General features: G+C 43.1%; 1 protein-coding gene across 5 annotated transcripts in view; it reads right to left on the bottom strand.

Moving 5' to 3' along the window:
* NSMCE2 (NSE2 (MMS21) homolog, SMC5-SMC6 complex SUMO ligase) overlaps window positions 1-25,439 on the bottom strand; it is a 266,354-nt gene that overhangs the window by 166,870 nt on the left and 74,045 nt on the right. For all 5 annotated transcript variants that reach the window (XM_030553820.1, XM_030553818.1, XM_030553821.1 and 2 more), the window contains exon 4: window positions 18,863-19,016. In XM_030553820.1, coding sequence (XP_030409680.1) covers window positions 18,863-19,016 — 154 coding nt within the window. The remainder of the gene's footprint in view (window positions 1-18,862; window positions 19,017-25,439) is intronic.

Raw genomic sequence — 25,439 nt, 5'->3', positions numbered from 1 at the left:
GCTACAGATTTACCCTGTTATTCTGTGAGTGATATTACAACACTATAGCAAAGATTTTCAACAACGGCAACCAAGATTTAGGCTCCTAAGTCCTTATCTAGGTACTAAAAATAAGCGTTCATCTAATAGTCATCAATGACAATTCTTTAAAAGCCAGGCCTTGCATTTAGGTACCTCTCCATGGCATTATAGTGCCTAAGGCCTGGCCTACACTACGAATTTACAGTAGTATAGCTACATCTCTCAGGGGTACAAAAAATCCACACTCGAAAGACATAGTTTTATCTACCTAACTCCAGGTGTAGATAGCACTAGGTTGACAGAAGAATTCTTCCATTAACCTAGCTACTGCCTCTTGGGGAGGTGGATTACTACGCTGAAGGGAGAATACCTCTTATCAGTGTAGGCAGTGTCTACACTGAAGCAATACAGCAGCGCAGCTGTGCTGCAGCAGCATTTCAATGTGGATAAGCTCAAACTATAGGATGACAATCTCCATCCTTGAAAGAGCTCTTCCATTTGAAATCTCTTGTTTTCACTCCTTTTTAACTTCTTCAATAACAGCAGGTAGAGAATCAGCTACCTATACTTGAGAACACACATTTTCCAAAATAACAGCATTCTCACAGTTAATTTGCCAAAAAGACCCCAGGTTTCTATCTAGTACCTTAAAATGTGTGCTTAATCGCATATTTTTTGCAAGACTCTTGTGACCAAATTATATGAAAGCTCCAAATCTCTTCCTCTCAAAAGGGAAGGACTTCATGATATGGTAGGTTTTTTCCATCTCTAATTTTTATGACCAGTCTCTGAGAAATATCTGTCCCAGATGGATTTGTCTGCCAAGTCTTCCCTTACAAAGGGGCCTCGGACTAAAAATATAAAAGGCCTTCCACAGGTTAGAGTGTACCAGCAAACAAGGAGGAGGGCAACCTGGTAAGGTAACAGGGTGGCTTAGCTCCTGAACAGAAAAAAGAAACTGGCAACCACCCAGGAACCAGCAATTTGGATATGTTCTCTCCTTACTTTCAGTGTCTCATGGTAGGGAAAGTGATCAACACTCAGTCCAACAATTATGCTACTCAATGCTTTAAATCTTTGCTCATGTAAGCAGTACCACTGACATCAAGCAAACCCTAATGAACAGGGACTACTTGTGCGATTAAAGGCTTGCAGGTTCAAGTCTTTAATCAGTAAGAAGGTACCACAAGTTCACCAATGTGCCACAACCCTAACTTTATTGGTTCTTACATTGCAAAACATTGGTTTGATTTATACTACTTCTTTGAACACTGTATATGTGGCTTTCCTGCTTTGCCTTATGTGTTTGTCTTTCCTTTGCAAGTTGATACTATTAAAAAAAATCCACATCTGGATTCAAGACTGGTCAAGTAAGCGAAGGGACTAATTTTATAATGTTTTGACTGGGAAAGGATTCCCTCTGTAAAGTTAAAATATACATGTACCTGTGAGTGCTGGTTTACGTTCAACAATGTATTCCTTAAGTATTTATGGAAAAGCTTTGTCACTGGGTTCACATTTAGTGCCAGACAACGTAGCCTGTGTTTGGCTGCCAAGGGATAGATTGGTAAACACACAGCTTTTTGTGCCTCTGCACAAGGGGCGTACACCACAAGAGTCCATGCTTATCCTGTGATCTGGTGTGCTCATGTCTGCTTCTCCCTGGGGAGCAGGACTCCCTGATCCTGTCCCACTCCTTACTGTGTGTAGAAGCAATCTGCTCCAACTGAATGTACCATATGCATGGAGAGACCATTTCTCAGGAAGGCCCAGTCCTTCTGGGGATTCTCTCAGAGCTGCAAGGCTTTGCACTGCCTCTTACATATAGTTGTGTCTTAAAAGCCACAATCTCGTCCTTAATATGAATTAGCACATTTTTGTATTCTGCATGAGTCTGGAGGTGTGCCTGGGGTACAGTGTATACATTAACTTTGAACAGATTGCTAAAGAGCATGCAATGTGAGTAACTATCAAAACTTCAGTGGTCACCATTTTGCCATTGATTAGTTAACATTTGCAGTGCCCACTCCACACTACCTGAGACAGCACAATTGTTTCTTACTTTAGAGACAGGGAAATACTGTAGAGTGCTGTAGCTAATTACAGCCTTGAAAACAGGCTTTGTATGAATTTCAGCTGAATCCACTGCACCACCATTTGTAAAGTTATACTACAAGTTAAGGATAATTAAGTCCTGGAATACGTTAGCAAGGCAGGTAGTGGAAGCATCATTATTGGAGATTGGTAAGAACAACTTGGACAAACACCCATCAGAGGTCATCTAGGTATACTTGGTCCTGTCTCAGTTTGGAAGATGAAGTCTCGAGGTCCCACCCTACATTTATCTGATTCTGTGATAAGTTAAGCAAGTTTACAGAGACCCTCCAGCACTGTTATGTGAGGCCAGTATAAGATAGTATATTTATGCTAAATCTACTGCATAACAACACATTTTTATCAAGACACTGGTTATGATGTCACTGTTAAATTTTAAAGGCCTTTTTTAGCTCCGTCTTCGATTCATTATGAGAGATTTTTAAGGGGAAATACTTTCAACAGAAATCGTGGTCAGTTTAGTTAGGGTGACAAAGTGTCTGTGTAGACACTGTGTTACCTACATCAGCTATTGGCTGAAAGCTGGTCAGCTAGAGCCCAGGTGCCCCTGGCTCCCAAGCAGGCTTTGCCTGCTCAGCTCCCTGCTCCCCAGTCAGGGAGTCGAGAAGCTTGGGTAGCTGCCTCCACTCCCAGAGGCCGAGATGAAAAGTAAGCCAGTACGGTATGGTACGGCATACTGGTAAGAGCCAGTATGCCGTGCTGGCCCAGACCAGCTTCCCCAGGCTGGTGATTTAAAGGGCCTGGGGCTCCCCGCAGTGGCCAGAGCCCCGGGCCCTTAAAATCACCACCGTAGCCCTGCCGCCACTACCCCAGAGCTCCGGCAGCCAGGCTTGGGTGGCGATTTAAAGGGCCGGGGCTCAACGCAGCGGTCAGAGCCCCATGCCCTTTAAATTGCTGCCTGAGCCCCACTGCCGGAGTCCCGGGGTAGTGGCGGCAGAGCTCCATCGACAATTTAAAGAGCCCAGAGCTCCACTGCAGTAGTGGTGGCTGGAGCCTTGGGCCCTTGAAATCGCCCCTGAGCTCCAGGGCTCCCAGCCGTCTCTGCAGCTGGTAGCTCCAGGGGTGATTTAAAGGCCCCGGGGCTTCCAGCCGCAGCCTGAGCCCCTGGGCCTTTAAATCTTGATTTAAAGGCCCTGCCTCTTCTGGTTGATGCCACGGTCCCTGCTCAGGACTCTGGCGTACTGGGAGGTCCTTTAAGTTACTTTCACCCCCACCCAGAGGGAATGAGGAGGCAAGAAGCCTGGACAGCTGCCCCCACTCCCTACTGGGAGGAGGAAGCCGAAAGCCCAGAGGAAAAAGCGGGAAGCTGCGCAGAGCTGAGAGCCCTGGCTCTTAGCCCCCAGCGTTGCCCCCTTCAGTGGGTGGAAGCGCACCTGGTGACGACGTGCACCACCAACAGAAGGAGTGTAGTGTGCACATCAGCCACTGTGGTGGCTGTAAGTCCGTGTAACGTAGGTCAATTAAATCTGTAATGTAGACATGCCCTTACTTTTGTACTCTAATAGGGCTTCATTTCTATTTTAACATGGTTTCTGGTGTCTACTTTAAAAAGTTGCAAAGGATTAAGTGTCAACAACAAGAAGTGATTTTTCCATGAGGAAATTCCCTCCCACCAAAAAAAATAAAAATAAAAAAAATAAAATAAAAACCCAGTAATGATTTTAAGAACTTGCTTTGTGAAAATTATTCATTAGTTTGACATTTTATTATCTATTTCCATGAAAAATTCCCTTTAAAGCACCTAAATCTGGTGTAACTGAGAGCAGAGTTTGGCTCTTCCTGTATATTTCAGGATACTGTGTCATCCTTGCCTCAGCAAAGTTTCTTTTGCTTTCAGCCAGCAATCATCACCCCTACCCATCTGACTGACATCAGCTGATTGTTTGTAGGCTTTCCCACAGTTAGCGAGCAAGCTATTCACTTTTCTGCTGTCAGATACCAACTGTCCAACTGTCCATAGGGTGTGCCTATGAGGTACAGAGGCCAATAGGAATACTGTTGACTGGTTTTGTCAGCCTCTTAGAGTTGACAAACTTCCCACTATAAAACCTTTGCCAGCAAAAGAAAAGAGGCTCTTCAGCTACACAGTTATTCAGTCTCAAAAAAATATTCGGGGGGGGGGGGGGGGCAGAATATAGTTTGGACATACCTTCAACAGATGTTAAAATGTTGAAAGTATATGTTACACGTAACCTGGGCAAAGTGATTTTAACTTTTAACATACACGCAATCATTTTGTTCTTGTAGCTAAAGGATAATTCTCAGAATCCAACTTTTCGAGAATCGCCAAGAAAAATACTCTTTTGTTTCACCATCTTCTGATTCATTTGACTTTGAAAGGAAAACAAACACATTTCTGTGTTTAATATTGTTGCACAAGAGAATTCACAAGAATGAAATGTGTTCAGAGTTCCTAGAAAAAAAATGTAGCAATGCAGGCTGCCAACCTGTTCAATGTCAAGCTCTAGGCAATATAGCAGGGCTAGCAGTAAATGACTCATAGTGAGTCACGCTTAAGCTATTTTTGCTTTTAAAGCACTGCCAGGCACTGAGTTAATATTCAACCCAGAGTAAATTTAGCAACGCAAGAAAACAAGTGTTTCCATGGTTGCTCCTTCACAATGTTTATGGTATATATGCAGCCATTAGGCAAAAGAATTAAGCCAAATAAATTATATGGAAAAGCTTCTCTTTCATTTACAACTGAATTTTGAAACACTGAGTGTCATGACTCACTCAGCTACTAGTTTTTCCATCTCTAGCAAAAATGTAAAGCAATAGCCAGCATACCACTAACGGTACTTTTTACAGCACCACTAAAATACTGTTAGTATTGTATAACTACTACTTTCTTCTAGATTGCTGCTTTTCCTACATGTAATAATCACACTTGCCTAGCTTACTGTCACACCAATGATTCTGCACCAAAAAGCAAGTGAAATTAATAAAGAATATATCACTTCAGACCCAGACAACTGTGTTATGTATTTACCTACAATAATACCGTCTTTTCAGTACAGAGCAAGGATTGCCAAGAACTCACTGGATGAGACTAAATACAACAGTCACAGGTAGCATACATTCTATCGCATAAGGTTTCCCTAAGGAGGGGCTAACAGAGAGAAAGCTGAAGAGAAGATTAGGAGGCAGGCTGGCCATTTGAAAAGGAAAAGTAGCTGTGGAAAGACTAGGAAGGATGCTGATTCAGACTGGGGAGCAGGTGGGTAGAATGAGAGAAGTGGTAAAGGGAGCATGCAAGGTCTGGAAAATGTCTTCACAAACCACGGCCCAGATACTACACTTACGAAGGTGAGTAACTTCAGTAGGACTACTCACAAGCATGACATTACTCAGTTAGTGTCTGCAGGATCTGAGCCCAGCTGCATGGGATTTATATGATAGACCATATCACACTAAAAGCTTGTTTGGGGAGTGGGTATCTGAGCTGCAGGGTAAGCAAAAACTGTAGTGATGGATGTTACAGAAAACCGTAAGGTAGGCAGATAGTTATTACTGTTGGGAAAGTAAATTGTGTTGCTGAACAATTACCTAGACTGTGTCTTGAAAAACCTTCTTGTTTTGCCTTTTAATACAGTACTTTATTCATCAGACTTCAGCTACAGCAATTATTATTTGATGGGTTGAGTCTGATAAAGCAATCAGTCTGGCATTGGTCTTCCTTCAGTGAAAATCTCCTCTTTCTGTTCCTGAAGCCTGGCACACATGTGGTATGCAGTCACACAGGACGTTCTTTTCCTAGTTTCTTGTTTGAGTTAAATCAGTAAAAAAAATTCACTTTGTACCAGAAGCTGGCATATAGGGTTTGATCATAAGCCTACCGAAGTCAATGGAAAGACTCCCGTTGACTTCAGTGTGTTTTGAATTAGGTCCATAAAGCCTCAGATTGTGAGTTTCGAGAAGAAGGGACATATTTAATCATATATTAAGAGAAAAAATAGCCAAATTATAGCAAAGAAAAATAACTTAACTGATCTTAGATGCATTTCACCCTTGATAAAATATTAAATTGGAAAGAAAGCATTCTTTACTATAGTTTACTCATTTCTGACACTTTCAAGAAGGAAATGAAACGACTGAAATATTAAAAACTGTGTTAAATGGCCAATGCAAATGCAGGGTAATTATTTCTCATAAGGAATTAAAGGATGTTTATTAAGCTTATTGTGTGTTCTAAATATAGTGGGCCAGATCTTTAGCTGGTGTAAATCAGTGAAGTTCCAGTGACTTCAGTGGAACTACACTAATTACAACTAGCTGAGCATCGGGCCCAATGTGCATTGGCTGAACAGCTTGGAATTGTTCTGAAAGATACACTGTGGTCTATAAGGAAGATACTACGTTTAATGTACTGTAAGGATATACATATTTTCCTTTCAGTAAACTCAATTTCTGTGAAATTGCCACAGGGAGTGCTGCTGACACATGTCGATGAATCATCGTTTGCTCCGCTTGGCCTTAGATTCACTTCCTCATTCTGTCTGATAAAACCTGGGTCTTGATGCTCAACACAAATACTTGGCTGCAGTGGAGCTCCTGCATCTTCTTCACACTCCCTTGCCAGATTGGGAGCATAGAGCCCCAAAACATAAGGTGTCAAAGTGATCACACAGCCATAAGAGGGGTAAAAAGAAAGCCAAGACCCCTTCCAGGAAGAGAGGCATCTCTCCAAGCAGCCAAATAAATTAAATAAATAACAGAAGTTCTTTAAGCTTACAGCTGCATGGATGTTTTCTTGATTTTCCACTATCGTCGTCAATTTCTTTAGTCCCTTATCTGAACTGCAAAGAAGTGCACCTCTAAACTGAGTAAAATATGCCAGGTATTGTGTCGCTGTTCTTCTCTGGCCCAACCTCTCTCTCCCTTTGCTATAATCAAGGCTCCCATTTCTCCTTCTCTCTGCCTTTGAGAATGGAATACAAAATTATACTGATTAGGCAGAAAGGGCCAAAATATTTTCATCAACCACATTGAATTTAATCAAAAGGAAAATGTTTAATTCCCCAGAAGAAGAGTAAAAAAACCCCAAACACCTCAAGAGTGAACAGAAAATCTTTTTGATATAAAAGCAGCAAAGAATCCTGTGGCACCTTACAGACTAACAGACATTTTGGAGCATGAGCTTTCGTGGGTGAATACCCACTTTGTCAGATGCATGTAGTGGAAATTTCCAGGGGCAGGTATATATAGGCAAGCAAGCGACAGATAACAAGGTTAGTTCAATCAGGGAGAATGAGGCCCTGTTCTAGCAGTTGAGGTGTGAAAACCAAGGGAGGAGAAACTGGTTTTGTATTTGGACACAAATCAGATATTAGGAATGGCAATATACAAAAAGCTGTAGGAGAAAACTTCAACCTCCCTGGCCACACTATAGCAGACCTTAAGGTGGCCATCCTGCAGCAAAAAATCTTCAGGACCAGACTTCAAAGAGAAACTGCAGAGCTTCAGTTCATCTGCAAATTTGACATCATCAGCTCAGGATTAAACAGAGACTGCGAATGGCTTGCTAACTACAAAACCAGTGTCTCCTCCCTGATTGAACTAACCTTGTTATCTCTGGCTTGCTTGCTTATATATACCTGCCTCTGGAAATTTCCACTACATGCATCTGACGAAGTGGGTATTCACCCACGAAAGCTCATGCTCCAAAACGTCTGTTAGTCTATAAGGTGCCACAGGATTCTTTGCTGCTTTTACAGATCCAGACTAACACGGCTACCCCTCTGATTTTTGATGTAGTTTGTTATGCTTTTGGGGACCAGAAATCACATGTTCCTTGTACTTTATGTGAAACATGATATTACCCCAATGGTCAGTCTTTGCAAAGTCCTAAAGTTTTCAGAAATTTAGATGTAAACTGCAGTGATCATTTATATGTATATTACTTATCTGAAATTTATAAGAAATTATCTAATTTTTGTAATTCTATGAGTTGTTTACATAGATTACTGTATCATCAAGAAAGATGGGAACAGATTGAAATGATGAGCAAAAATATTGTTTAATGAAGAGGTGAGCAAACTATGGGCCGCGGGCCGCATTCAGCGTGCCAGCCATTTTAAGCTGGCCCTCAAGCTCCGGCTGGGGAGCGGGGTCTGGGGCTTGCCCCACTCCGGCACTACAACCGGGTGGCAAGGTCAGGGGCCGCTCCATGCAGCTCCTGGGAGCCGCGGCATGGCCCCTCTCTGGCTACTATGCACTCCTATGGCCACACTCCAATGGCCCCCTCTGGAGCTCCAATGTGAGCTGCAGGGGTGGTGCCTGTGGACGGGCAGCGCGTAGAGCCACTTAGCTGCACCTCCACGTAGGAGCTGGAGAAGGGACATGCTGCTGCTTCCAGGAGCCAACTGAGGTAAGTGCTGCCTGGAGCTTGCACCCCTGAGCCTCTCCCCACGCTCCAACTCCCTGCCCCTGCCCTGATCCCCCTCCTGCCCTCCAAACCCCTTGGTCCCAGCCCAGAGCACCCTCCTGCACCCCAAACTCCTCATCCTCAGCCCCACCTCAGAGCCCGCACCCCCAGCTGGAGCCTTCCCCTGCACCCCACTCTCATGCCCCAGCCCAGAGCCCCCTCCCACACCCCGAACTCATTTCTGTCCGCACCCCGGAGCCTGCATCCCCAGCCAGAGCCCACAACCCCTATTTTGGGAGCATTCATGCCCTGTCATATATTTTCTAATTCCCAGTTGTGGCCCTTGGGCCAAAAGGTTTGCCCACTCCTGGTTTAATGCCACGATGGCCACCAGCAGTTACCTAACTTCTAAAGAAAAGCTAAGGCCAACAAAGGACAGAAAAGCTTCCAAGAACTTCATAAATAAGACATTTTTACTGTACATTTAAGGCTGAACCATTTATTCTCAGTACAAAACACCTACTCACTCAAATGCTTTTTTTGCTTTTCATATGTATTCAGTGCTGGTACGACAATCCTGAGACTGAAGTTTTCTGTTAATCCACCAAGTATGTAGCATATGGGTAAACTCACTGAAAGCTTTCCTGAGATATCCTGCCAATGTCCTTCAGCTGTGACCTGGAAGGACCACCTCAGAGGGTGGCAGGAGAGTTCAGAGTCCATAGTTCATTCTGTCTTTGGCCTTTTAGCTGAGATTGCCAACTATGCTGATAATTTTGTGATTCAGGCATTTTAGTTACATACCTCCATGGCCCCCATTACTGTAGTATCTGAACATCTCATAATCTTTAATGTATTTACCCTAACAACAATCCTGTGAGGTAAGAAGTACTATTATCCCCATTTTACAGATGGGGAACTGAGGCACTGAAAGACTTTGGGTATGTCTACACTACGGGATTATTCCGATTTTACATAAACTGGTTTTGTAAAACAGATTGTACAAAGTCGAGTGCACGCGGACACACTAAGCACATTAATTCGGTGGTGTGCGTCCAAAGTCCAAGGCTAGTGTCGATTTCTGGAGCATTGCACTGTGGGTAGCTATCCCATAGCTACCCCATAGTTCCCGCAGTCTCCCCCGCCCATTGGAATTCTGGGTTGAGACCCCAATGCATGATGATGCAAAAACAGTGTCGCAGGTGATTCTGGGTAAATGTCGTCACTCATTCCTTCCTCCATGAAAGCAATGGCAGACAATCATTTTGCGCCCTTTTTCCCTGCATTGCCCTGGCAGACGCCATAGCACGGCAACCATGGAGCCCGTTCAGCTTTTTTTTTTTTACTGTCACCGTATGTCTACTGGATGTTGCTAACAGACGCGGTACTGCAGCGCTACACAGCAGCATTCATTTGCCTTTGCAAGACAGCAGAGACGGTCATCAGTTGTTCTGTACCATCTGCCATGCCACTGTAAATTGGCAAAGAGATGATGGTTATCTGTCGTTCTGTACTGTCTGCTGCTGTCATGGGTGCCCCTGGCTGAGGTCGGCCAGGGGAGCAAAGACAAAACTGGGAATGACTCCCGAGTCAATCCCTCCTTTATGGTATCTAAAAATAGAGTCAGTCCTGCCTAGAATATGGGGCAAGTGTACTAGAGAACCAGTGTACCAGAGAGCACAGCCGCTCCGTGTCAGATCTCACAGAAATGATGAGCTACATGTCATTCTAGGGGGTGCCCCTGCAACAACCCCACCCATTGCTTCCCTGCTCCCCCAACCCTCCTGGGCTACCGTTGCAGTGTCCGCCCATTTGTGTGATGAAGTAATAAAGAATGCAGGAATAAGAAACACTGACTCGTTACTGAGATAAAATGAGGGGGAGGCAGCCTCCCGCTGCTATGATAGTCCAGGCAGGACATTAAACGGTGCAGGGGAGAGAAGCCAAGCATCCAGGCAGCACAGAATCTTTTCTTTACACTTGAAAGGGAGGGGGCTGATGGAGCTCAGCCCCCAGTTGCTATGATGAGGACGGTTATCAGCCGTTCTGTATCATCTACTGGGAATGACAGGGAGTCATTTCTATTTTCACCCAGGCGCCCCCGGCCGACCTCACCTGAGGCCAGCCAGGAGCACTCACGGGCTGATGATGATGACGGATAGCAGTCATATTGTACTGTCTGCCACCGGGGAGGGGAGGGGAGAGGATACTGCTGTTCACTGTCGCAGCATTGCGTCTACCAGCAGCATGCAGTAGACAGAGAGTGACATTGAAAAAAGTCAAGAAACGATTTTTTTCCCTTTTCTTTCACGGGGGGTAGGAGGGAAATTAACGAGCTATACCCTGAACCACCCCGGACAATGTGTTTGACCCTACAGGCGGAGTCCTCAGTACCCCCTCCCTCCCTCCATGAGCATCCATTTGATTCTTTGGCTTTCCGTTACGCTTGTCACGCAGCACTGTGCTGTGGACTCTGTATCACAGCCTGGAGATTTTTTTCAAATGCTTTGGCATTTCGTCTTCTGTAACGGAGCTCAGATAGAACAGATTTGTCTCCCTATACAGTGATCAGATCCAGTATCTCCTGTACGGTCCATGCTGGAGCTCTTTTTGGATTTGGGACTGCATCGCCACCTGTGCTGATAAGAGCTTCACGCTGGGCAAACAGGAAATGAAATTCAAAAGTTCACGGGGCTTTTCCTGTCTACCTGGCCACTGCATCCGAGTTCAGATTGCTGTCCAGAGCGGCCACAATGGTGCACTGTGGGATACCACCCGGCGGCCAATACCGTCAATTTGCGGCCACACTAACCCTAATCCGATATAGTAATACCGATTTCAGCGCTACTCCTCTCGTCGGGGAGGAGTACAGAAATTGGTTTAAAGAGCCCTTTATATCGATATAAAGGGCCTCGTTGTGTGGACGGGTGCAGCATTAAATTGGTTTAACGCTGCTAAAATCGGTTTAAACGCGTAGTGTAGACCAGGCTTAAATGACTTACCCAAAGTCATACAGGAGGTCTGTGGCAGAGCAAACAATTGAACTTGGGTGTCTGAGGTCCCAGGCTAGCTCTCTAAGCACTACATTATTCTTTCTCTCTTTGATATATTATGATGACCTGCCACTAGGAATTTTACTGAGACTAAAACTTCAGGTCACATACAGCACTGACTGTCATAGCAGTATCCCTTCTAAGCCCATTTTCAATTACTCATAACTTTCACCTTTTGAGCTGAAACGTCCCATAATTGATCTCCATGTAATTAATTAAAATACTTTCCCCGTTATAAGAATAAAGATTAAAAAAAAATTGCAACCTTCTTTCTGAACCGCTTGAATGCAATGATGGTTGAGACTAAAAAGAAGAGAAATAAGCACAGGTGCAGAAGTTAAGAAATGCCAAACTGCAATCCTAGGTCCATCAGTGAGTTCTTGTATGGCTTTGGGCAAGCAGCTTCACTCATGTGATTCAAGTTTCTCTTGGCTAAATTGAGATAACAACAGTTATCTACCTACCCCACTAGAGTGTTGTGAGGATTATTTAGGCGATACTTGTCAATCTGCAGTATATCATGTTAGTGCTTGTTTCCTTATCAGATCAGAGGCAAATCCATTTACTTCCTGTTTTATTAATCTAAAGGGAGTTCCTTACATAGCATTATTTTACTATCCAAAATTGAATTTAAAAGAAAAACATTTAAATTACAAATCCTGCTAAATGCATGATTTGGAAATAAGAACATCAGACGACTTTATTCTTTGGCATCTTTATTTGAACAGTTACCATTAAAACTGTATCTTTTGAAAAAAGCCTCTTTGTTTATATTGGTCATGAATCTATCTTAGTAAAATATCAACTCTGATATCAACTCTTTCCTTCTAAAGCTTCCGAAGCAGATTTCTGCCTGTGGAGAGGCAAGGAGGTTCATTACAAATGCTATGTTGCTACATTCCAAACTATGTCCCATTGCTTATTTTGCTAGGAGAAAAGAATGCCAAAATCAATAATGCATCTAAAAATGATTTGTTACCCTATCAACAACATTTTATCTCTCCCATCCTTCCAAATGCACTTCTTAAATTGGCTGGGAGCTCCAGCAGTATTTTGTCATTCACTACAGTCTTAATGTTTTCTACAAAATGAGTACGGAAGTTTTGTTCTTCTTTTGTGCGTGTGTGAAATGTAGCGGCTAGAATTCCAAAGTGCATGTTACCAGCTACTATAAAACACCTATGAAACTTGGCACCTTTTGAACAGTAAATGGGACACTAAATAACCTTAGATTGATAAACGTTAATAACACGAGTAACACAGGTCACAGAGACAGAGATTATACCTCCTGATTAGCCCTTCTAGGAACAATCAGAATTAAACTAACCCACTCAATTAAATAAGGTCTTCATTTTTATCTTCCTTAGAGGAAGGTAAAATCTCATATAACATTCCAGAGGGTGCTTTTGATATACACTGGCATCAAATGAAAAGGCTTTTTTAGTGCAATATTATACAGTAGTTGAGATTTTAAGAACAAACAAGAGACAAAATGCAAAGTTATGATTCCAAAGTAACCATGACATAGCCTCCTTGGGCTCAATCCTGCTGAGCTCTCATTGCAAACAAGCAAAACATTTAAGCACATGCGTAGTCCCATTTATTTCAAGATGTCTACTCATGTGCTTAAAGTTAAGCATGTGCTTAAGCATTTCACTGAATCAGGGACAGATCACTCACTCAGAAGAATGGAGACCCTTATGCATTATAGTGGGAGTGTCAGCCATATCTATAGTTAAGGCTGTAGAGCAGTTTCCTTTCTAACCCCATTTGCAGTCATTTAGAACTTCCTGAAATTTCCACACTTTAATTAGTACGTTTTCCAAAATTCATCTGTGTCCAAAAGTGACTTATTTTAAACATTTGAACACTGACAGCTCAGCCATTTATGAGAGTGGGGGCGGGGGGAAGGGGAAGAAGAGGGAAAAGTAAAAAATGTAATTTTGCCATAATAAAAGAAATAATTGCACTTCTTAAACTGCTCGACAACGTAAGCAGCTAAGAATAGAAAGATGAAATAGTCTTCAGTGAAGGAAGTGCTCAGCAGTGCTCCAGTTACAATTGGTTTGGCTTTAACTTCAGGTGCATTTTTCAAAAATGCCTAAGTGACTTAGGAGACTAAGTCATGATTGAGTGACTTAAGAATCTAAGGGACCTAAGGAAGAGCTCTGTGTAGCTCAAAAGTTTATTCCTTAAACTATCAAAAGGTGGTCCATATCTACCTTTGTCTCTCTTAAGAAGCTAAGTTAATTTTGAAAATGGGACTTAGGTGTCTTTGAAAATCACTTCTCATGCATGTGCAGTATATTTTGCACAGTATTTTTCATTAAGCTTATGCAACGCGCAGCTAAGGAATGCATCATTGTGCACCTGTTCATCATGCCTAACTTAGCTGCACAGTGCTGAACAAGGGGTTGAGGGAGAATACCTGCAGTCTGCAAGATATGCAGGAAGGAACCCTGCTCTGAGGCACCATATCACCTCTGCTGCTGTGCAGGGTGCATTATGTTTTACCCATCTGACCAGCTCCAAAGGTTCACAGGAGAGGGTTTCTTTCTTGCAGAATTTTCTGAAGTGCATGGTACATTGTGGTCCAGTGATGCCTAGCCAAATAGTTCTGGAGTTTTTGAAAAAACAACAGAAATCATCTCCTTTTTATGCTTTTCTTGCTTTCTTTTTTATACTACAGGTAATTCCATACCAAAAGCTGTATTGAAAGTGTTGAACAAGTTGCATGGCTAAGCAATCAGCAGTGAAGCTGCAGTTCAGGATGCATGCACAACCTTAACATTACCCTTTTGCAAATGTAAAGTCATTTGTAGTAATTTATATTACAAGTACATGTTAAAGAATACTTACACAACGTACTACAGTTCAGTATCAGATCATACCTTAGAACAAGAGAGAATTCACCAAATCTTCTAATTTGTGGCTAAATTAACATAAGAACATAAGGAACAGCCATACTGGGTCAGACCAAAGGTCCATCTAGCCCAGTATCCTGGCTTCCGACAGTGGCCAATGTGAGGTGTCCCAGAGGAAATGAACCATTCCCCGTTGCTCATTCCCAGCTTCTGGCAAACAGAGGCTAGGGACACCATTCCTCCCATCCTGGCTAATAGCCATTGATGGACCTATCCTCCATGAATTTATCTAGTTCTTTTTTGAACCCTGTTATAGTCTTGGCCTTCACAACATCCTTTGGCAAAGAGTTCCAAGGTTGACTGTGCGTTGTGTGAAGAAATACTTCCTTCTGTTTGTTTTAAACCTGCTGCCTATTAATTTCATTGTTATGAGAAGGAGTAAATAACACTTTCTTATTTACTTTCTCCACACCAGTCATGATTTTATAGACCTCTATCATATCCTCCCTTATTTGTCTTTTTTCCAAGCTGAAAAGTCCCACTCTTATTAATCTCTCCTCATGTGGCAGCCATTCCATACCCCTAATCATTTCTGTTGCCCTTTTCTGAACTTTTTCCAATTCCAATACATCTTTTTTGAGATGAGGTGACCACATCTGCATGCAGTATTCAAGATGTGGGCGTACCATGGATTTATATAGTGGCAATATGATATTTTCTGTCTTACCATATATCCCTTTCTTAATGAAGCCAAATTTTTTGACTCCCGCTGCACATTGAGAGGATGTTTTCAGAGAACTATCCACAATGACTCAAAGATCTTTCTTGAGTGGTAACAGCTAATTTAGATCCAATCATTTTATATGTATTGTTGGGATTATTTTTTCCAATGTGCATTACTTTGCATTCATCAACATTGAATTTCATCTGCCATTGCCCAGTCACCCAGTTTTGAGGGATCCTTTTGTAACTCTTTGCAGTCTGCCTGGAACCTAACTATCTTGAGTAGTTTTGTATCATCTGCAAATCTTGCCACCTCCTTTTTCCAGATCATTTATGAATATGTTGAATAGGACTGGTCCCTGTACAGAACCCTTGGGGATGGGGGACCACTATTTAGCTCGCTCCATTCTGAAAACTATTTATTCTTACCCTATTTCCTATGTTTTAACCAGTTACCAATCTATGAGAGGACCTTCCCTCTTATCCCATTCAGCTTACTTTGCTTAAGAGCCTTTGGTGAGGAACCTTGTCAAAAGGTTTCTGAAAATCTAAGTATACTATATACACTGGATCCCTCTTGTTCACATGCTTGTTGACCCCCTCAAAGAATTCTAACAACAATACTTAATATGTCCATGGTGCTCAATGGTCCTGATCTAACATCCTAGTGAAATCAATGGGAGTATTGCCACTTACTTCAATGATTTTTTAATTAGGCCCCAAATCAGCAGCAGAGCTGGGATTATATAGCTTCTTTCACCTTAACTGAATTGGCTTGTTAGCACTGACCCCCCCACTTGGTAAGGCAACTCCCATCTTTTCATATGCTGTGTGTTTATACCTCTCTACTGCACTCCATGCATCTGATGAAGTGGGTTTTAGCTCACGAAAGCTTATGCCTTAAATAAATTTATTAGTCTCTAAGGCGCCACAAGGCGTTGTTCTTTCAGAATTTCTTGACTCCCATCCATGTGCTCATTCCTTCTATAGACACACTGGCTTAAGTACCAATGCACAGGTACCTGCACGTAGCTAGATTCTGATACTATTCTATAGGTGTTCAATCTTATGTCTTAGCATACTATTAATATTTACTGATTATAGTCCAGTCGTGCCCAGGATCAAGGCCTGATTGTGCTAGGTGCTGTACAAACACATAGGCAAACACAGTCTCTGCCTCAAAGAGCTTACTTACACTTTTAGCCTCTGAGCCTACAAAAATCTAGACGTGAATAACTTTAAGCATATAAGTAGTCTCAATGAGTTCAACTCATGTGCTTGCAGACTCAGGTGTTTTTTCTAGGGGAGGGCTAAGATAAGTGACATGTGAGGCTAACAAACAATAGAAGAGACGGAGGGTGAAGGACAAGGGTATCAGGAATAAGATTGCATGGCTACACAATTAGCTAGTGCACAGTTTGATGGTTCCAAATCATTATTAAATTAAATTATATAAATTCTATATATCAATTGAATATGAACAATCCCTGGTAGCTCTCTACCTAACCATTATCATTTGGCAACACCCTGTAGGCTTCATGGTAAAAGTGGTTCTAAAGGAGACACTGAAACAAGAAGGAATATTGGCTTTACAGTTCATTTCAGGGAGGGTGTTCATGAATAAGAGATGGCATGGATATATGCATGGTATGGACAAGTGCACAAGGCAGCAGAGTTGTGGTTGCTTTGTGGAGTATAATTTGCATTTCCCATCTCTGATACACTTATATTCTCAGCCATAAAGAGATGTTTTCCTTTTGATAACAGAGAGAGAGAGAGCAAGCAAGAGAGAGAGTCCAGTGTGCTTATTTTAATGTAGGATCATTAGAGTGTACTCAAGTTTGCTTGTAAAGTTCATCTAACATTTTTCCATTCAACTTTTAGGATTATTCTAAGCATTGTGATAGGCTCAAACGTGATGGAACACCAGATCAAAAACAACATGTGTGTGACTGCTCCCAAACTGTTACAACTGATCAATAGTCCATGTACAGATCATACCGGTCCATCCAACATCACCTTCCGCATTCTGCTGGCACCCTCTCAATTTGTCTTCAGGGAACAACCAAAACAAAAATCCTAATGGCTACTAAGAGAAATATCAGCTGGGTTTCAGGCATCAGCAACAATAAAATACTCCCCTCCTATTTAAAAAACACAGTCATTCCTATTATGCTTGATTAATTTGGGTGTTGTTTAATAATTCTACTGGTTAATACTTGTCACTTGGCCATAGATAAAATATATTTAGGGCAGGCAATTTACAGCCAATTACCTGCAAGGAAACAATCCAGTTTTTATTATCAAGCTCTTAGTTTCTGAATTACAAACACCTGGAAATCTGGAATTACAACATAATGGCAGGGCAGCAATAGTTTTACGACTGTGCAGGAACTGAAGGTTATACTGGTTGTGATCTGCATCTTGCTATATTCAGTACCAAGAACACAGTTAGGCTGATAGATCAATGACCGTTCTGAAGCTCAATATCTTGTAAACCATAAGGATGGGAAACAAATGCCACGCACCACTGGAGTACTTGGGTTCTCAATTTTCAAATGATGCACAGCATTCATCTCTACTGACAAATCTTGAGGGATAAGACCTAAAATTCAGTATCATCATCCTCTCACTCCATGAGTCTTTCTAGGGGACTGATCCAAAGCCCATAGGAGTCAATAGGAGAGTCTTTCCACTGATTTCAGTGGGCTTTGGCTCAGCGACCAAGATTGTAAGTAAAAAAAAAAACCACTGCTTTATGAAAGCACCCAGCATTTCAACTTCCAATTGTGTAAATCATTAATCCATGATTCCCGCAATACATGAGCTATCAATTTATGTTGAAATCCAAGTGTGTGTGTTGTGAGAGAATGACACAGGGACAGAGGTCAAGGGATGGAAAGCAGAACAATGTGATTCTAAAGAGTAATCATGATTGGACAGGGTGAGAACAGTACATATGATTTTAAGACCCATGAATTTTCCCAGCACGGCTGCTCAGAATGATTTTTTAATAGCTATTACAGTCACTGTGCAATAAAAAAACCAAACACACAATTTTGTTGTCTTGTATAAACATTAGGCCTGCTAACTTCCTAACTTCTCTGACAGCTCGAGCACAATAACTCACAATTTTACCACTTGGTGAATCAATATGAATTAAGCCAGAGAGATTTTAATAAGCTACACAGTTACACCGTGCGTGTGTAGAAGCAGTAAACCTGAGAACACACACAATAAGCATTTTCTAGCAATATAGTTCTACGATTAAAGCAAAGGTCTCTTTAGGGTTGCAACATATCCTAAGTTGTGAAATAGGGGCAATTTGTTAAAACGACAAATGAAAACAGCTTACCTAGGATCTCCTTTTTGGAGATCCTACCAATTAAGAGAAAAGAGTATCTTTAAAAGAAAAAAAACACCTTCAAACCAAAAAAAAGGGATGTGAAAGAAGCTTTACATTGCATATGTATGCAAATAAGACAAGCACTATGACAGATGAAATAAAATCATAAGGTTGTTACTTACTGTGCTGTTTACTTAACTACGTAAATGATATATTTAAATAAGTCCTATATGAGGAATACATGTAAATGTTTGAGCTCTGTTTGGCTGGTTTGTATTTTAAAACATTTTAGTCATAAACCAACATAGGCTATGCATATATAGAACCATATTGTATTTCCAGGAAACCATTATTTTAAAAAATGAAGACTTACACTGTTTTCTCATTCTTTTAAGCTGTTCCATAAAATGTATATATTTTTCATTTCTTTGCAAATCTGAGTCATCGTTTTTGCTTTCCAATGCAGTGAATTTTTTTTTCACTAAATCTTTTAGATCTGGTATATTTTCTGGTTTGTCTCGTTTTATCTGAAAAGAAAAATAAATACAACTTTGTTACTCGCTATAACATACCCCCCAACCCAAAGCAAAGAGAGTAGGTGCAATAATATGAATTTAATGAGATCTTCTCCAGTCTCCCATTAAACCAAAGGCTATAACAATCTGGAACCATAACCCCATGGCAATTATTTATATATCCAGTGGTTACCATTAAAATCTAGACAATTAATGCACAGAGACATTTACCTGTGCTGTTGTACAGATAGTATTCCCTCTACTCAGAATAGAGAAAACTCCATATCTCATACTAAACAACTCTAAGTGTAAAGCTTTTTAATGGCACCCAGGATAATGTTGCGTGCATACACACCTTACTACTATTACAATCTAGCTCTTATATAGCATTTTACAAATGAGGAAAGTACCATTATCACCACTTTACAGATTGGGAATCTGAGAAACAGAGGTGAAGGGACTTCCCCAAAGTCTTTGAGTAAGCCAAAATCAGAAATATAACCCAGGTCTCCTGAGCCCCAATCCAGTGTTCTATCCACTAGGCCAGACTTAAGATATGTGAAATTCACCAAAGAATAAGACCTTGCCCCCAAGCAGCTGGCTGGAAGATTTCCCAAACAATTAAATTTCTACAAAAAATGGAGATGAAATTTCATGAAAATTTTTGCATGTTTTCCTAGCATTTTCCAACCGGCTCTGCTGAGGAGTTTGCGATCATGAATGGGCACAGTACCAAACAAAATAATATAAAAAGCTAATATATAAGGAAACACAGCTTCTTATTTATTTCCATAGCACCAACAGCGAACAATGTGCTTTGCAGGCTGGCAAAGAGTTGTGATCCTTACCCTTCAGAGTATTTGCACGTGGGCAAGACGGAAGAAGAGAATTTTGGAGGCTGCAAGTGAGGGCACTCACTGTATGAGGAGTGAGAGGCACACTGTCCCAACCATAGGAAAAGCATTTTGAGAATCCAAAAAAAGAGACTTCGATTTTTTTTCTTTCATTTTTTAACACTGTGCCATGTGATTACTGCCCCAGCCAATCACAAACAGGGATAGACAGACCAAAAGGTTGCATATCTAAAAGTGGAAGGGAGACACACAACATTTCACTTGAGCCAACCTTACTCTACCTCCCATGCTAGACCAACTAGTCCAAAACAAACCCCATGAATGCAGCAGGGCTGCAAAAGAGAAAACAGAGGCCTGTTAAGGAAGGTTACTGGGTGCATCAGCCAGGTCAAGCCATTATACCAAATCCCCTACTGGTTCCAAGACATACAAAGCAGTGAGAGACCCCCAGTTTAATTAGGGTTCCAAACTTTCTAACTGCACAAAATCGAACACCCTTTCCCTGCAACCTGCCCCATCCCTTTCCCAAGACCCTGGCCCTTCTATGAGGCCCTGCCGCTCACTCACTCCAGCCCCTTTCCCTCCGCTGCTTGCTCTCCCCCACCCTCACTCACTTTCACTGGGCTGGGGCAGGGATGCGGGAGAGGGTACGGTCTCCAGCTGGGGGTGTGGGTTCCAGGGAGGGGCCAAAAATTAGGGGTTCAGGGGTGATGGGGGAGGGAATTGGAGTGCAGGCTCTGCTTGGGCTGTGCTTATCTCAGGCAGCTCCCAATCGATGGCGCAGCAGGGCTAAGGCAGGATTCTTGCCTGCCCTGGCTCCATGCAGCTCCCAGAAGCAGCCAGCATGTCCAGCCTCTGGGTAGAGGCAGGGCCAGGCATCTCTGCATGGTGTGCACTGCCCGTGCTTGGAGGCACCGCCCTCACATCTCCCATTGGCCACGGTTCCTGGCCAACGGGAGATGCGGAGGCAGCACTTGCGGCAGGGGCAGCATGCAAAGCTTCCCTAATCGCACCTGTGCCTAGGGGCAGCAGGGACATCACTTCTTGGAGCTGCACGGACTCAGGACAGGCAGGGAGCCTGCCTTAGCCCCACTGCGCTGCTGACTGGACTTTTAATGGCCCGGTCAGCAGAGGGTCCCTTTTCGACCGGGCGTTCCAGTGGAAAACCAGACACCTGGCAGCCCCAGGTGTAACACTCAACTTCAAGAGCGAAAGAAGCCATGTTTGTGCAGCAGCAGACACCTATGTGGAAGTGGGTTGTGTGAGAATACTTACCAGGCTACACAGCCCCAGAAAAACTAGCCTGCCATGAAGGCAGGGCAAATTCATCCATTGAAATAGCAGGTCTGACAAGGGCAAAGCCAGTTTGGCAGAGAGCGCACAGGGAGGTGCAGGTTGCCTCTCATGACAATGAGCCAGGCAGAGAAATAGTAGAAAAACCATATAGTCTTAAAGCCAGAAAATACTTGCTGCAAGAAAGGCATGACAACAGTTGTACTTGTTGGCCAGCCACAATTACTACCCTGGGTATGTCTACACAGGGATAAAAACCCCATGTCTGCCCCAGGTCAGGTGACTCAGGCTTGTGAGGCTCGGGCTCTGGGGCTGAAAAACTGCTGTGCAGCCATTCGGGCTCCGGCTGGGACCTGAGCTGTGGATCCCTACAGGGGTGGAAGGTCTCAGAGCTCAGGCTCCAGCCCAAGCCTGAATATCCACATTGCAACTTTTAGATCCACAGCCCTAGTCCCACAAACCCAAGACAGCTGACCCGGGCCAGACACAGCCATGCTGCAGGCCTTTTATCCCTGTATAGACATATCCCAAGAGAACATAGTGACCACACCCACAGGCAAGACACAGCCTGTGGGATATAAAGAAGGCTGGAAAAACCAACAGCAGACCTATGGTCAGCAGCAGGGCTCACACATAGCTACAGAACAGCCAAGCAGCACGTGACTGTGCTCCTAGCATCTGCTCTTTGAGGCAAAGGAGCCAACCAGAAATAGCCATCCCATGCCCAGGGAAAGCAGTGCTAATCGGCAGTATGCAAGTGCTGTATTAGCGGACAAATTTAGGACTCAGCACAGCAAATTGCTCCAGGAGAGGCTCTGTCACAACAGAAAGCATCATTATTCTGCACTCAGTTGCAAAACTCATGACCTTCAGAAACTGTAAGCACAAGAAAACAGTTACCAACTTGAAACACGTGTAAAAACCAGCACAATAGAACACACTATTCAGACAGTCTATGCTTCACACATACGCCTCTCTATAGCAACTTCACCAGACAGCTACCACAGTCATTGCTTGATATGTAACTAATGGATGCGTGCCTGCACCCCTGAGTCATATCCTAAGAGCAGTCAATCACTAGGACCCACACCCTAGCAATAACGATAGCACATTGACTAAATAACTTATGTAACAGCAGCTGCTTCTGCCGATACAGTCATGCAGACCACAAGCCATGCCCACATGTGTGATCCTGAAGTTGCTGCGGCTCATGCAAGGAGCAAAGAATAAAGCTTCAGACAGCTATGTGCCACAAAGACAATGCCAGCCACTCTACACAAGCACTTGTCCCTCTCTACAGATCATCCCACAAGTGAACAGGAGCTCACCATGTACACTGATGCAGTTATCACAGAAAAAAAGAGACAGAGGTAAGGCACCAAGGACCCATGCTGTTCACTTTCTGATCTGCTTGTGACTCATGTGAGTCGATAGTACAGCTCTATGCTCAGGGCACCATCAGCCTTAAACAATGCACCGGAACGATAAGTGAGATGTGTGGCATGGTCAAATGCAGTCGTGAGAGTATAACAGTACCTATCTCACCTCTCCCACCCACAACTTCCAGCTCTGGAAGCACTTCAGACATGGCATTCAACAATGGCATGACATTCATGTAAGCAAGAAAACCACAGAAACTAAGGGCCAGAACTTGCATCATTACATTACCAAGGACTAGTGTATGTTCTAAGAGATTGCATTAAGATGACCTCCAGCAAGCATGGACCTTACAGCTGACAGAGGTAAATGACCACAGAATTAGCATGTATACAACACAGGAGCTGCAGAAGGTCCCTAAAAGTGGGTGTGTGGGGGGCAGGTGCTCAAACTGTGGCCCGGCCCCCTGCTGCCACTTCTTCCTGAACTCCTGCCCTCACACCACCCCCTAACACCTTTTCCCCCCAACACCTGGCCCCCTTCTCACTCCTCTCCGCTCCCCGTCCCCCCATCGTTCGCCCTTACACTTGGTAAAACGTGGGAGGCCATAGCCTCCTGGCCCCCCTGATACAATACCTTTATAATCTGTATCAAGCAAAAGACAATAGCTTAATTCCCTCATCTGGTGACATAGCAAAACCACATTCCGGTAAATCTAGCAAACCAGTAAGAACTAAGCAACTGCTTTCTAAAGAGAATGTGAGCAATTCTAGAGATCTTCAAAAGCAACAATATAATTCCACTCACAAGAGCCATTTCATGAGTGAGATACATTAATTGGTGCTGTGGGCTGAAATCACCTTACTAGCAGGACATCTATGGTTGGGAAATGACAGGTGCTCAGATAACATGCATAATATATAAACCTAGTGTCTGGGGCTTTGCCTGCAGCAGAACCCTTCTCCTGGCAACTTAATGAGCACAGCTGGCCCCGACAGGAGCTGTCTGACTGACTGCACCACCTAACTGGCTGAAGGAGTCAGCAGGCTGATACTTCAGCTCAGTAGCAACAGCAATCCAGTTGTTGCTCTAGGCATTTCTAGCCTGTTGCTGTGCCTGGTCCTATGCCTGTGTCTAGCTTCCAGCTTCTTCCTGATTTATGACTCCTGGATCAGACCCTCGGATCCGCCTTCTGACTGTAACTCCAGTTAACTCATTGGCTTAGGCTTTGGTTTCTGACACCCAGCTCTAGCCTTCTGCTACACCTTTTGGCTGTGACTCCGGTCACACCTTCAGCTTAGGCTTTGGAGTCTGACAATCCTGACTTTGCTCTTGGACTTCCCTCATGTGGATTCAGCTCTACCTGGTAGGATGGATTCTTGCTCCAATCAGTAGTCCAGACTGCGTATGATTCAGTGGCTGACACCTAGAGTGCCACATTAGACAGATATCAAAAGGACATTCCTTTATGCGTAGATCAACAATCACTTAGTTCACACATCCGAAAGGTAAAATCCAAGTCTGGTTCATGTTCAAAAGGAGGGAGATCCTTCTCATCACTTGAGTATCAGCTGAACACAATGTTTTATTGATATACAGTAGAATCCCATTTATCCAAGCCTCTATTATCCGGCTCCTCATATTAACTGAACCACCAGCCGCCCCAGGGCTGACAGCAGCTGGGGCTTGGCTGGCCAGCCCCAGGCAGCGAGTGGTTCAGTCAATACAGAGGGCTGGATAACGAAGGCTCAGAAAAACCGGGTTCTACTGTATGGGTTTTTATTTTTTCACAAAATGTAAAAACTAAAGATTCTCTGTAAAAATACGAATTCTGTTTTTCCGTGACAAACTGATTTCTAGGCCCTGATAATAACATAGTAAACAGGCTTGCTGTGCACAAGCAGTTTCTCTCGTGATGCTTATGCTGCCGGTGGAAAGCGGTGTAATATAGAGACACGCAAAACCGCAAATGCACATAAACCTTGATATCAGTCCCAATTCGCATTGGTAGAACAGGACTGCAATACAATATATATTGTGTCAGCTGTACATCACAATAGGTATGTTCTGGTTCACAGTAGTACCCACAGTAGTACCCTAACCCACTCCTTATTCATAGAGATGTAAGGTGTCAAGAACTATCAACACAACAAAAGAAGAATGGGGACAATATGAACACTGGGGGTGGCAAAGGGACACCCATTCTGTGATGTATTTGCATCTCAGTCTGTGCAGCATGTCAGATAAATGCCCCCAGACAAACCTAGAGCCACTGACACCTTGTAACTGTTAGTACAAGTTACTTCGCACAAGAACCACGCAAAGTATGCTAGGTGAATGATCTTGTAGAAGTGCTGCCATCCAAGAAGGGCAGAAGGAGAGATTAATAAGACTGAGACTTTCCAGCTTAGAAAACAGACGAATAAAGGGACAATATGACAGAGGTCTATAAAATTATGATTGGTGTGGAGAAAGTAAATAAGAAAGTGTTATTTACTCCTTCTCATAACACAAGAACTAGGGATCACCAAATGAAATTAATAGACAGCAGGTTTAAAACAAATAGAAGGAAGTATTTCTTCACACAACGCACAGTCAACCTGTGGAACTCTTTGCCAGAGGATGTTGTGAAGGCCAAGACTATAACAGCGTTCAAAAAAGAACTAGATAAATTCATGGAGGATAAGTCCATCAGTGGCTATTAGCCAGGATGAGAAGAATGGTGTCCCTAGCCTCTGTTTGCCAGAAGCTGGGAATGAGCAACGGAGAATGGTTCATTCCCTCTGGGGCACCTCACATTGGCCACTGTCGGAAGCCAGGATACTGGGCTAGATGGGCCTTTGGTCTGACCCAGTATGGCTGTTCCTTATGCTCTTATGTTCTTATGTTAATTTAGCTACAAATTAGAATA

This window comes from Gopherus evgoodei, chromosome 2, assembly GCF_007399415.2.
Source record: "Gopherus evgoodei ecotype Sinaloan lineage chromosome 2, rGopEvg1_v1.p, whole genome shotgun sequence".
Lineage (NCBI taxonomy): Eukaryota > Metazoa > Chordata > Testudines > Testudinidae > Gopherus > Gopherus evgoodei.
Note: the sequence above shows the minus strand (reverse complement) of the source record. Positions and strands in the feature narration are given on the sequence as shown.